Raw genomic sequence first — 14,033 nt, 5'->3', positions numbered from 1 at the left:
TTGACAGCCAGTACGTGGGCTGAAGGGTAAACTACTTGAATAGGATGTTTAAAACCATTGCTCATGATGTAAGAAATTGTGGAGTGTGAGTAGTTGACAATATACCACCATGAGGAATGGCTCATTTCACAAGTGAGTAAGAGCAAGAATGTGAGAAACAGCTGGACTCCACATATAGCTGGAAGGGAGGACTGGGTGCCTTTTAGGGAACAGAGTTTTACAGAGTTAGCAGTACTTGGGTCACCATATCAATAACACCATGAAGGGCTGAGACCAAACAGGCAATGATATCAGAAAAAGAATAAGTTTGGGTATAGACATGGTATCAGTAAGTGAACAAAGTAATAAGGTGCAAGTTCTTTAGCTGGGTGGACAGTGGGGCAGGTAAAAGGAGGTCAAGGGATGGCAAAAAGGGGAAGCAAAGGAAACAATGGACAGGAAAATCATATTAAGATACACAAATAGTGCAATATCAGGGTTGTCCTTGTGTATTTGACCATTACAGATACTTACAAGACATTCTTCTGGATGTCACATTTAGTCTCTATTGACTGAGAGGCATGAAACATAGAGAATAAGAGGAATGGGTAACATACCATAGGATTTGCCATTGATGGAGCACTTGTTGAAACACATGATGTTCTGAGTGAGAGTTCCTGTTTTGTCTGAGAAGATGTACTTGATCTGCCCCAGCTCTTCATTGAGCGTAGTGGTGCGGGCCTGAGCTGGTGTGTCATTCAGTGGGTAATACATCTTACGGTCCCAGTCAATGTAGAAACTGTTACCCAAGCGTATAATCTCTACACTGGGGAAACAGAAAGAGAAGGCGACCAAAAAGTCATTAATTTAAAAGGACAAGATCTTTGTCTTCAGCACTATCAATAACAATTAGAGGACAACCCTGAAGGTAATGATAGGACATACTTGTCAAATAGCCCTTAAATGGTCTGCAGTGAGCAATACTAAAGCAAGTCCCACTGAAATGATGCAATGGGCTTGTAGTAGGTTCCTCTCCTTTATGGACCAAACCTGCACTTGCTTCTGCTGTGGCTGTCCATTTCCTTAGGCTGGGCAGTGAGTTAAGACACACCACAGGAATTCACTCTCACTCAGACTAGCACAGGTCGCTGTTAACCCTGCTGAGAACAAGCGGCAGCTGTGCACGGAGCACAGATATACATCAGAGGCAGCAGCAGGGTGTTTCATTTGGTGCAGTTTAGGGAACGTGTTCAGAGGGACCTTGGGTTGAGCCGCACTGTGGTGCCAAGAGATGAGTACAAACAACTCAGACCACCAGAACAAGTGAGTCATTGTGTAACTCAATACAATCGTGGAGCAGTATCAGCACACAGACAACACGAATTTCCACTTTGCTGCTGGTGTGACACACTGGGCAGGAATGGGATGAATTCCTTACATTTGCTAACACAAAAGGGAGTCTAAGAACACAACTTCCAACCCCTTAGGACTGAGAGAAACTCCTCACGCTCCCAGAAGCTCCATGGGGAGGGCAGCACCAGCAGCTATTAGCTGTCTTTGTGGTTTGGCAACACAAACTCTTCACAGATGTTCTCTGTGAATTACATAGCAACGGTTCATCCTGTAGTCAGAAGTATTTTTCCCTGACAAATTAGGTACAGTTATAAACCAAACCAGCCTAGGCAGCCTACAGTGCCACCTCAAGATTTTGTAGGTAACACATCCACCCTTCCTACCCTGCTTGCCCATCTTCAATAGTCAGCATACCACTGTTCTCTTGGAAATGATGGCACAGACTGTTTACTCCTACACATCCTCAGCTCCTACTTACCTGGCAATTCACACCTCACATGAGCCTTGAAGCCACCGTAAAGAAAGTGCCATTCACCTTTTTTAGTACAAAGGGGAGAAAGCATGGTGCTACCTGTAGAATCAATTTTCCAGCCTCGCTCCCACAGCATCCCACACTTATACCTCTTCTTCAGATGGAGAAGAAAAGGTCTCACTGAAGAAGACAATATATTGTTTCTAACCCCCTGTTCTTTTAAAACCACGTGGGACCTGTTCTGGCTAGTCAAGAAAGTAGGGGTTATGAGATGTCTTCGCTAGATGGCAAAAGCATAGAGAGCTGGCCCTGGCTGTGTGGGATCACCCACACTGGGGTTGCATTCATGTCATATCACAGAATGGCTTGGATTGGAAGTGACCTCAGAAATCATCTACTTCCAACCTCCATCCAGACAAAAGTAAAACTTTCCTAAAATGAAAGAAGGATCTGAAACATACCTGACATAGAGTGAAATTGGCACCACTGTGTTTAGGATGATCACATATGACCAGAACATGAGGAAGGCAGAGAAGGGGGCAGAGGTGACATCTTCTGCCCAGGGCAAGTACACTTGGAAGTTGTAGCCCTTATCAGATTCCCAGATACCATTGCCAATGGCGAGGATAAGACACATCAGTGCTAAAAATGCAAAGATCTGGAAAAAAAAAAATAAATTTAAAAACCTGCATGTTAGAAACAGGGAATTCATTATGTGCTGTTTAACTGGAAAACCGCAATCAAAGGGAATTGGATTGTCTGTGTGATGGGGCAAGGTTTTCAGTGGTGAAGGAGGCAAACAGGCAAAAAAATGACTGTCTCAGAGATACAACTACAGAGTGCATAGCCTGTAATTTGGAGTCACAAGGCTTCAGACAAACAGCAATTTAAGTCCCAACTACAGACCTATAACGAGGTTCTCCTAGGCAGATGGGTGCAGAGCATCACATCTCATTGGAGGAGTGCTGAGCTGCTGCTCCTGAAAGGTCTGGCTGCACATTTGGGAATGACACCCCCCAACAAAAAGATTTCTTCTGGCTGTTTGCCAGGTGTGTCATAGTTTTCCTCACAATTTCTGAAAAATCAGTAAGGATAATTTGTAATGCAGGGAATCCATCGCTGTGCAGGTTGGAATTCAGTGCTTGATATCCTTCTTATGCTTAATGGAGAGTCACCGACCCAGAACTAATTGTTGCCTTGGTACCTACCATTGCCATCTGATTACACCTCCTTTGAGCTAACAAAAAGCAATACCAGACATTGAGGTGTAGCCTTGGACTTATAGAAACCTATTTCTCGAAGCTTAAAGCAACCCGGGGAACATCAATTGGGAAAAAAATACAGATAAATACCAAGAGAACAGTAAACCCACCAATACAGGTGTGGAAAAAGCAGGCACATTGAACAGACACTCCTCCACTAATGATGGAAGAACAAAGCAGAAGGATGTAACAATCCCATATGATGCAGCAGATGGAAAAGACAGTTCACCTACTGTGACAGGGAACAGTATGTGGCTCTGTCTGCTAATAATAAGCATTTTCAAATCATTGGGTCCAGGTAATTGGAAGCCAAAGGCTTAAAGGAGCTCACTGAGTAATTATCTTAACGAGTCAAGTTAATTTTTAACAATGCTTTGAAAGCTGTGAAGCTCCACCATACTGAAAATCTGCTAAGATAATTACAATATTTGGAAGGCTGAAACAGTGACCGTGGGAAAGAAACAGAAGCTGGTATGACGTAATTCTTGGAAAAAATGATACTAAAAGCAATTCTATTGATACTGAATTCTTCTTAAAACTTCCACCATCCGAATAGGAGTGTAAAGATATGGAATCAACAGACTGGGCAACTGTGCTATTAAAAGCACATCTCTTGCATGGATGGTCATTAGGGGCGGAGTACCAGTACAGTGGGACGCTGTAAGGCCAACCAGTAATAACCATATTACAGGAGTAATCAACTCTTCTTCTAAATAGTTATTGAGGTACAAATATAGAAACACTGCATGTAAAGCAGACGCTTGTGCTGCTGAAGTAGTCTATGAGGGGAAGAATGATACTTTTATGGAATGATTTGAGTCTCTTGGTTAAAAGTTCATGTCCAACCAACTTGAGATTCAATACCAACAAGATACTAAAAGGGGGATTTTAATTAATGAAGGTGTTGTGCTGCAGTCAGGAGGCATGTTTGTTTCCCACAGCAGTGGCAGGTTCTCTGTTTAGCTGTGGGAAGCCCAGTAAATTACTCCACTGGTGAAATGGAAGGAATATTGCCTGCTAGTAAGGAATGTGGCGTGATGTTTTTAAACCCCTGTGACCAGCACTAAAAACAGACTTTATTTTGAGCTGCTGTAATAACAGTAGTCTAAGGGTTTGTGAGAGGGATGACTCAGGAATGGGCAATGCCCTTTATTAAACCAGCAAATGGAGAAAACAGGCAAGCCCAACCATTTTCATTTGTATTTATGATGGTCAAAGCATGACTTCTCATTGCAGACCCTGTCTGCTATGAAATAATTGGAAAAGCTAAACAAACAACTGTGGACAGAGTGTTGGCATCATTACCACTACCCTGGAAAAGACAGAAGAGAGCAAACCCATCGTAGACAGAAGGCTTCCCACTGTGAGCAGCCAACCCCTTCTGGTGCTGCCTATGCAAAGCCCGTGATGAAACCTCTGCAGGACTGAGTGGGATTTGTGGAGGGAGGAGCTGACTTTTGACAGGCATTTCCTGCCAGAATTAGAACAGTCTTTGCTGGCGCTTTGAGTTTTGCTCTGTGATTGGATGCAATAAGGCACTTAGTGATGAAGCTGACGGCTGTATTTCTCTGAAAATGTGCCTCCTCATGCCTGTAAAAAGGCAAGTTTTTTTGGAGAAAACTAATTCCTGGTACTGACGGAAGCATTCCCTACTGGATGAGGAACATTCCTTTCTTTTGGAGATTCTGATAAATGTTCCTCTCTTGCTGGTTTCTGCCCCATGCTGCCAAAGAGCCTTGAAGAGAAAACACTCCCAGACATGAACAAACATCGATGGTTTCCATCTGTAAAGGTTCACTCCCAATTAACCCCTGTAGGGACAGAGCAGGGCAGCACTGAACCACAACTCCTTTGTCATGCCCTGCCAAAAAAACTGACTTGTCCCTGGAAGTTTTACAGACAATTAAACACAAAATAGCTTTGCCAGTGTTAACATGGACAGAGTTTCATTAAGCTCAAAATGAGCTATTAACTGCAAGCTGCAGCTGCTCTGTATTTCCATACTCAGGAGTGCAATACACTGCCCCTTTTTATGACTATGCTTTGCAACCTTTGGCCACCTGGAGAGCTGGAAGGACCCGATGCCACATTGCCTACTGTGCGCCTAGAGCTGGGCAGAGCTGTACTCAGACACCAAAATGATAGGTGCCTTAAAAGTGCATGAAAGAGAAAAATACACACTTGGCTCCACCAGTGCCTGAGAACCAAGGCAGAAGCTGATGCAATTCACTGCAACTTGCTCCTTTTTTCTTTTCTTTCCCTTTCCCTTTCCCTTTTTCTTTTTCTTTTTCTTTTTCTTTTTCTTTTTCTTTTTCTTTTTCTTTTTCTTTTTCTTTTTCTTTTTCTTTTTCTTTTTCTTTTTCTTTNTTTTTCTTTTTCTTTTTCTTTTTCTTTTTCTTTTTCTTTTTCTTTTTCTTTTTCTTTTTCTTTTTCTTTTTCTTTTTCTTTTTCTTTTTCTTTTCTTTTTTAATGGAGCCATGAGGTAAATTCATCTTGTTCACATTCACAGAGAGGCCAAACAGGCTGAAAGCTCTGGGTGGGACCCTTGGCTTGCGAAAGCAGATTTGGCAAACCTACACTGAATGCTAAATTCTGAGTTCTCTATTCAGACTTCCTCCACTCCTCTACAATTCTACCCCACATCCCCTGCTCCTTTCCAGCAACAGCAGAACAGAGAACCCTTGAAAATGTGTGGTTTTTCAGAAACCAGCAAAATTCTCAATGTCAGATGCCTAAATCTTGCTTGGTTTTTGCTGTCCCCTTAAACCTAAGGGAAGAAAACAGAGAGGAAAGCAAGCTGAGGATGGTAAGTGAGAATTTCACTTGGTTGCAACTGTTGAAGTGCTATTAAAGTCAGCAGGGTGTCTTTGCCTTTCACTAAACAAGGGCCCCAAAGGCTTGAAGACGATCCTTGAACAGCACTTTGCGCTGTGGCATTGCTTTATAGCACATATGCACATATTCAGGACACTGCTTCACAGTGCCAGCAGTCAGTCCTGCATCCAAAGGAAAACAGCTTTTCTTCCAGCAATGCTGACTGCAGCAACATCAGAATGCAAGCCTCTGAAGATTGTTGGTGATAAAGCTGGTCCCTTCCCTGAGCTGCTTTGAAAGTAAGTGGTAAAATCTTGAGTCTGAAAAAGAATCACTGTCTCTGCCTGGTACTGTTTGCCGTTCGTTGAAAACACTGAGAAGCTTAAATCTCAACTTAGGACTGTCTTATCATGAGCATAGATATCACCTGCTCTGCAAGATCAGTGCTTTCATATTTATCAGCTGCTAACAACATCATTTTCTTGATATTAACAAGACCATGTCTCATTGTTCACCCCAGTGTGATAACGCAAAAGCTGGCATCATGTGAATCAACAAGCTCAGTTAACAAATGCAATGCATATGCCACCAAAGATACAAAAAATCAGAAAGAAGAATGAGCATTTCAGAAGAAGTGTGGGGATTGTGAAAATGATAAAAACATCTGGAGGAATGGTGCTAAATTAATCAGTCTTACCATCAGCACAAGGACGTTCATAAGCCGGTCGATGCTTGTCCTTTTGAAAGTTGTTCTTCCACTGTTCTGCATCAGTTTGGTGTCTGGCCCTGGAGATGAAACACATCAATGAATGTGTTAAGTCACTTGCCTTAGGTTATAAGGAAGAGTCACGTAAAGCTAATTAATTAATCTATTAATTCTGGATTTTGATCCCATTCTCTTCTTTCAACCGCCAATCCTCCCTTCTGGGTTCAATTACTTTTCAGAGAATACCTGATGCTGTGCTGTTACTACTGACATATTATATGTATATATACATGTATGTACGTCTCCTAACTCTACAGCACTACAGAAACAACAGAAGGTCTATGCCTGTAAGAAGCACAGGTTGAATAGTCTACAGTAAAACCACTGACGGTCCTGATATTCCAATATGGCTGAAAATCATAGAAAAATGACCTTGAATTTTATCAGATATATTTAAGAGTGGAGAATTTTGAACAAACTTGGGTAATTAAGGCTCCTACTGGCCTGAAGCAGGCCAATAATGGCAGATCTCAGTTAGATGTGATTCCTAAACAAATTTAATGTTTAAATTCTTTCTTACTGAGAGATCTTCTCTCATATACTTTGCTGTATGTGTTGCAGAAATAAAACACTTGTTCTGCCCATAAAAGCATTTTTTTGAGATATAACTGGATGTTGTAACATAATATTTGCAAATCACTTTTCTCTTATGGGCCACTATAAAAAATTACAGACCCAATAATGTACAAAATGCCCAGCCAAAGTTAAACCAAGGGATCTTACATATTGTTTTGCCTTTATATTTTTACCTGATCACAATATATATCCAAAGAGGAAAGTATTTGTTTCCTTTCTCCTTACTAGGTATGATGTGCTCCCATACAAATGCTGCTACACTCTGCAATTCACTTGTTGGGTTTCCTACCTACCAGCATAAATAACGAGACCAAAGCACCATTCCGTGTTTCTAATAGTACAGCCCCTCAGCAACATCTTCTCATTATCCAGGGCATACTTCTCTCCTCGAAGAGCAAGAGTTCCTGTGAAATTATCCAGCTTGTTGTTAGGTGCCTCACATTTGACTTCACCTGTTAGAAACATAAAACAAAACAAAAACAAACAAACAAATGAAAAACTCATAAGTAATGTCAAGAATCTTTGTGGCCTAAAGTACGCTGATCAATACTGCATTCTCAGCTGTTTCCAGGCAGGAAATATTTCACACTATAGTTGCCATCCACTGTTGACCCCATCATTCCTAAGCTTCATCCAACATATACTGGTGTTGCCCTTACCCCATACCATGTCATATTCTAATGGCCACAATGAATTTGGATTTATCCTAGATTTTAGAGATGGTAGCTTTGTATAACTGCAGTCCAAAACTAAGTTTGTACTCTCTTTTGTGGGTGAGAAGAATTGTTGAACAAGCAACATACTTCCACTTCTTCCACAGCAGATCATCACGGTAGGATGTCACCAGGTAATTCTAGACAGCAATGCTGAACTCACACAATTCCTGCTCCATTTTCTTTAAAATTGCATGAGCCCAAGCAAGAAAATCATTGCCTGAAGGCTGCAAGAGAGTAATTAATTGAGGTGTCTCTGTTCACTGTTTCTTAATTTTATCTGTTTTATACCTTAAGACACACGCACACTTGAAAGAGATGCTAACACTCTGTTTGGAGAACCTGTTTCTATTTCTATACTTTTTAAGAAAACATGTTAATGTAAAACTGTAAATACAGATAATTCAGTAAAAAAAAAAAATCTATTATTTAAATTGACATCAGCAGCCAGCATCTAAAGATTCAAAGCAGAGCCCTGTGAACATGTTGGAAGGAACTGGGAAATATAAATAGACCTTACAGAAAGAGACTCCAAGAGTTCAGTCTGTTCAGATAATCAGCAGAAACACTGAAGTTATTTTGATCACAGGCTGCAAATCTCTACGTGAGGACAAGCATTTGCAGAGAGTACAGTTTTTCCAGCTGTTTTCAGATACAAACGCACCAGATTAAGAGGTTGCAGGGAAAACGCAGAGAAAATCCAGATAAAAGTACAGCTGTGAGTGTTGTGGTATACTCCACTGCTTAAAACTTAAAGCTCAGGAATAGATGCTGTCATAGATGCTGTGAAAAAGCACTTCTGCTGTTGAGCAGGGAAATCATCAGATTCCAAAGAAAAAGTAATTGGGAAGTTATATGAGATGTGTGACATTGGTGCTGGTGATGCCATTTCATGCTCTGGTCAACTCAAGCACAATCAGACCTGCCCTCCCTGGCCTCTAACTCCTACAGTCATTCTTCCTGTCTCACGGCAGCCCTCATGCTCTCCAAAAAACACCAAAAGAATAGAGGCTTTGCAATGTAACCCAAAACACGATAAGACTCTGGTGAACCAAAACCAGGGCACGATCCCGTGCCAAGAGCACTGCTCCTTTCCTCACGCAAGTTTTGGGTTGTGACTTAAGTCTTCTGTGAGTCAACGCCCAAAGCTGCTCTCCAGTGAGTGGGTGAGTCTGACATTTTGACATCGGAACAAAAACCATTTGAATTAATACAACCACAAAAGAGAGAGAGAAACTCTGGAGTGAGAAACCCAGTGCCCTCACCACGACCTCGGTAAGACTCTGTGCTTCCCGTCCTGCTAACAGTAGGCAGATATCAGAATGCTTTTCACCTGATGACCTTAAATACTGCAAAGCCTACACACAGTAAGTGGTAGGTACTGAAAAACATTGCTTCCTTTTTGCCTCCTCGCTCCCAAATGAAATAAAGTTCAGCATGTTTCAAGCATCTTCCTTATCTGAACCATCACAGCGTCAACAAACATCGTAACTCACATTAAGCATTCCACTGAGTGCCTATATTAGCTGCTCAACCTTTTCCTCTCTTCCTGTCTTAAGAAATAATTAGATAAAGAATTGCATAAATATTTAAATACTTTTGCAGAAGTTAGCTAGGAAAATGCAAGGCTGGGTCTGTGTCCAGGCACTCTTCCCAGTATTCACCCAAATATAAATCATCCTGGGAACCATTCTATTCATTTTAGTACAGCAGAGAGGCCACTTTATTTACAAGCAGAGATTTAATGGACAAATAAATATTTGATAGAGCAGCTGCAATTCTCCGAAAGACTCTGAAACATTTTTTAATGATGTTGTTTCAAGAATCTTGAGATAAGCTTTACCCAGAAAAATGCTTGAAAAATGATGTAGGATGGAGGATTTACTTACCTGATACACACTGCATCCTCCTCAGGAAAACAGTTGAGAGCACAACCTGACTATTCACAAAGAAACACCTCGCTGCCCCCACAAAAGCACATTTCTCAAGACCTAAAGCTCTCAGAACCACAGCCTTCATGTTGGAGAAATCCCAATGTTCTGAGCTGTTGCTCAGCTGAGACCACACACATCACTTCACAGAACCTCAGTGAAGGAAGCAGAGGGAAAGCCTCTGCATTTGGATGATACACTACCAGTGACCATCCACACCACGCTAACTCTCTGCCATATCACCACCATTTTTCTCTGGGACAATCTAGTTATTTCAGTGAGATTTATTTTTATTGTTGATTTTTTTGTCCTCTTTATCCAAAACCATTTCCTGAGAGCCTGCATTCCCTGAGAAGTTCCAAGGACAGAAGCCCTTGCTCCACTCCTCTCCATCCCCGTATTTCCTACAATCCTGCCCTCTGATGGAAGCCAGCAGGGCTCTGCAAAGCACTGCTCCCTCGTTCTCTCTCTGCTGATGGGTGATCTATGAACACAGACTATTCTGTTTGCAATGAGCCTGGTTCCTTTTTCTTACTGTTATGTACTTGAGATGCAAGCAGTGTGAAGAAAGGATGAACTTTGCCTGTTAACAACAGCTGGTGTGTAAACATCTTAAAATACAGTCCCTCCATGGCACTGACAGAGACCTGCTTCCAGGGCAAAGGTTCTTCATATAAGTAGATATTATTTGCTGTACAGATGCAGTGTTCCCATTCTGTTTGCCTGCCACCACATCCAAAGGAGTGCTGTGCAGGCAGTAGCCTGGAAGGGAGATGCTCAGGCACTCCATGGACTCCAGTGTCTGAGAAAATTCTTTGGAAAGGGAAATTTCAACAAAAACTCACCATTGAAGTCTGTCAGTTTCTGAAGATCTTCTCCAAGCTCAGCGGTGACTGTCAGTGCCTGTTTCACCTTGAGGTTTGTTTCACTGTAATACATTACATGAAGCATAAAGGAATGAGACCAACTCTCCCTGAAAGTCACTTCTTTTCTTGAGGACTGCTTCCTCCCCTGGACATCCTATGGACCTTACCAGCATAGGCCTTTATCAACTGCCCAAAAGGATGAGATTTACTGTTTCCACTGCAAAGACAAGCAGTCCAGGGGAATTCTGGACATGGTACCAAAGAGGGTGAGGTGTCTGTGTCATGGTCACCACAAAGCATAAAACCAAGCATCTCAAGCCCCTGAGCAGTTTACTGTCAATTCTGCTATTCATACTGCATGCAGTCCTCAAGTATCTGAGCAAATAAGAGAGTTTTGGATCTTCTCCCATGGTATTTTGGACCTGAAGAGCTCTGAAGTTTAGGCTTAGCCATCTATGGAGGTGAAATGAAATGCAGCATCAAATAAACACTATTTGTGCAGGGCATCCTATATGTTCTCCCATGCACATGTAGGTACCAGAACTACGTGTTCATTTTCAGGAGAAGGCAGAGAGGGAAAATCCACAGGGCTCTGTGTGGGATCTGGAGAGGCCAGTGTCCCTCAAGCTCTCTGATCTGTCTCGCTCCTCCAGCCACTGCCAAAGTTCACAGCTGATGCAAGCTCTGGGTTATGCAGAAAAGGTAATGTAAAATGGGGTGTAATGATGAGGTCAGCTCCAGTTCCTGCCAATGAACACAAATAAGACGTAACCCTCTAGCTTGTGGCCAGCTGTACCCTCAGCAAGCAGTGTTTGCAAAGAGCAGACCCTTGCAGCACCCAGGAGAACCACACAAGGCTTGTCCTTGTGCTAGCAGCAGCCATGGCCCCAAGGAGCAGGTTGGCTTACCCATCCAGTTCCGCCGTCTCAATGTACACCAGGCTGTGCGGTTCACTGCTCGACAGCAACAGCAGATCAGCCTGGACACAAACAGACAAGCTTAGCATGAGCTATGCAGTTGGAGGGCAGCGCACTGCTACGCTGCTCATGGTTTCTGAACACTGCAGTTCTCATCCCTGCTGATTTATCTGCTTGTGAGCGATAAGGCAGTAAGAGTAATTACAGAGACTGAGTGTGAGCAGGATGGAGAGAAACTGTACTCACCGTCACAAAGTTGTTGTTTTCTAGTTTTATTATATCCCCCACTTGGATATTCATCCATTTTTCATCCTTCAACCTGTAAGAGAACTCCTAGTAAGTAGGAACGTAAAGCAAGCACCGCTTAGGAACATACGGTACCCTGCCCTACTTCAGGATGTATGTGCCATCAGAGTTTGGGCTGCCAGTAAAAAGGAGCAAGGTCTGCCACTATGTGATACATGGTGGGCTTACTCTCTAACAGAGAGTAAACTAAGAAAAGCTGGTTTACTTATCAGAAGGCACAAAAAGTACATTCCTATTCTTTAGTCTCCAGTTGTATTTTTAACTGTTTGATCATCCGGTGGAGTTTACACAACATGCTGCTATTTACAGCATAGGAAAAAAAAAAATTCCCAGAGACTTTACAGCTGTATACAGCTGTGTCCTACAGGTGGGTGGGCTCCATGGAACCACAAGCAAACAGTGTGACTGTCTGCTGCAACAGCCAAAGCCTCCACTGCTTTTTTTTCTGAAGGAAAAGAACAGTGCTGGCAGTACCAAATCCAAGCCAAAACTGAACTGTTTTGAGTACGTTTGAAGTCTGAGGCATTAGGCACAGAAGTAAACGCACACACAAAGTACTGCAGTACGAAAGAGGAAGCTATCTGCACTTCTTCATTTCAAATCACTTGTTACTAAAGTTTAGTTTTGCTTAATGCAGAAGTTAATGCTATCAGTATGGACACAGAGATAGCCTTGTATGTTATTTCCATGACAAAGGGTAAAATAACAAAATACTCCTAAAGCACCAGATATTCACACATAGATCTTTCCATCCAGAAAGAGAAACATTTTACTTTCTGTCTTTGCAGGCACAGCCATAATGTCTGCACTGACTCTGTTACCACATCATGGGTTCATCAACCAGCCACATCATCCAGAACCACACTGTGACTGAACAGGGCGAAAGACAATTTCATCTGAAATAGTTCCATGATCTTTGGAAGCCCAAAAGAGAGAAAAATTGAGTGCTCTGCCCAGTGGTGCACGTTCAGACAGAATGATAGCAGAATAAACAGGACTTACATGCCATTGATCAGGACCTGGACTGGACGGTTGTTGACATGATTGTCGCTTTTGTGTCGATTCTGAAAATTTGATCAGTGTGTTAAAAAGCATTTCCAGGAAACCAAGCACACAATAGCTGTAGGCAGTTCATTAACATTTTAGGTTTTCTCCCAGATGGCCGAATGGGTAAGGCAGATTAGAGTCATAAGTGAGTCATAGCTGGTAATACAAGGCGTAGCATGACTGCAAAGATCAGCAGGCAACAGAGGATGTGCTCTCTGGAGGGAAAGAGGAGGGTAGAGCCTTATATGCCATTTAGCACAGTCCCGATTCAATTGCCATTAGACCTGTCCATCACAGTTGCATAAACTAAGCACCCAAAGGCACCCACTCCTCTGCTCTGTTATGGGTAGTGGCCACAAGTTCTGATACCAAACTTTTCTAAACTGAGTCTAGATGGCAGAGGATGAGTTGCTTAAAGTCGGAGCCTAAGAACAGACTTCCATGCATGTCTTTCCATTTCCATGTTTTCTGACATGCTGAACAGTCTGAGAAAGTCAATGGACTGCTCAGTAATTAGGAAATTATGGCTCTTTCAGATAATGAACAGATTTCAGGATTTAATCTCATCTGGGCCAGAGCTCATTAATTCAGCTTCCTGCAGCTGGCTGTATTTACTTTGAATGGTTTGCTTTAGTGACTGTGCTGAAGAATGATGGGCAAAATCCAAAGTACGGGACAGCAACACAAATCTTACGAAATCATCGATGGCATCCTTGACTCCCGATACAGCCAGCACCAGCACCAGGGGCACCACTGTTGTGAACCACGCCAGTGAGGAAATCTGAGGGATCAACTGTAGGAAGAAGAGATCCGGGTTGAGGAACTTTTTGCCTTTTCAGCAAATGAAAACAAAACACTGTTTTCTGTGTAAGCTGCAGATAATTTGTTGTACAATATCTGGATACAGAATAAAGTCAGAAATACATCTCTGTCACTCAAAAATATGAGAGAGCCAGGTAACCTATGCTTATAGCTGTAATTTAAGATGTGAACATGGTGCTGTCAGGAAATACAGTGGGCTGCTCCTTCTT

The 14,033-nt window shown here is 42.3% G+C and overlaps 1 protein-coding gene across 3 annotated transcripts in view; it reads right to left on the bottom strand.

Annotated features, from left to right (window-relative positions):
* Nucleotides 1–14,033, bottom strand: part of LOC107305798 (phospholipid-transporting ATPase FetA-like) — a 71,221-nt gene that overhangs the window by 21,002 nt on the left and 36,186 nt on the right. For all 3 annotated transcript variants that reach the window (XM_015848364.2, XM_015848363.2, XM_015848362.2), the window contains exons 5-13: nt 13,697–13,795; nt 12,958–13,019; nt 11,896–11,968; nt 11,641–11,711; nt 10,712–10,794; nt 7,516–7,674; nt 6,578–6,666; nt 2,266–2,462; nt 597–805 (exon numbers count right to left, since the gene is read on the bottom strand). In XM_015848364.2, the coding sequence (XP_015703850.1) occupies nt 597–805; nt 2,266–2,462; nt 6,578–6,666; nt 7,516–7,674; nt 10,712–10,794; nt 11,641–11,711; nt 11,896–11,968; nt 12,958–13,019; nt 13,697–13,795 (1,042 nt within the window). The remainder of the gene's footprint in view (nt 1–596; nt 806–2,265; nt 2,463–6,577; nt 6,667–7,515; nt 7,675–10,711; nt 10,795–11,640; nt 11,712–11,895; nt 11,969–12,957; nt 13,020–13,696; nt 13,796–14,033) is intronic.

Source organism: Coturnix japonica, chromosome Z (assembly GCF_001577835.2).
Source record: "Coturnix japonica isolate 7356 chromosome Z, Coturnix japonica 2.1, whole genome shotgun sequence".
NCBI lineage: Eukaryota > Metazoa > Chordata > Aves > Galliformes > Phasianidae > Coturnix > Coturnix japonica.
The sequence above is the reverse complement of the archived record's forward strand: the minus strand, read 5'-3'. Positions and strand labels throughout refer to the sequence as shown.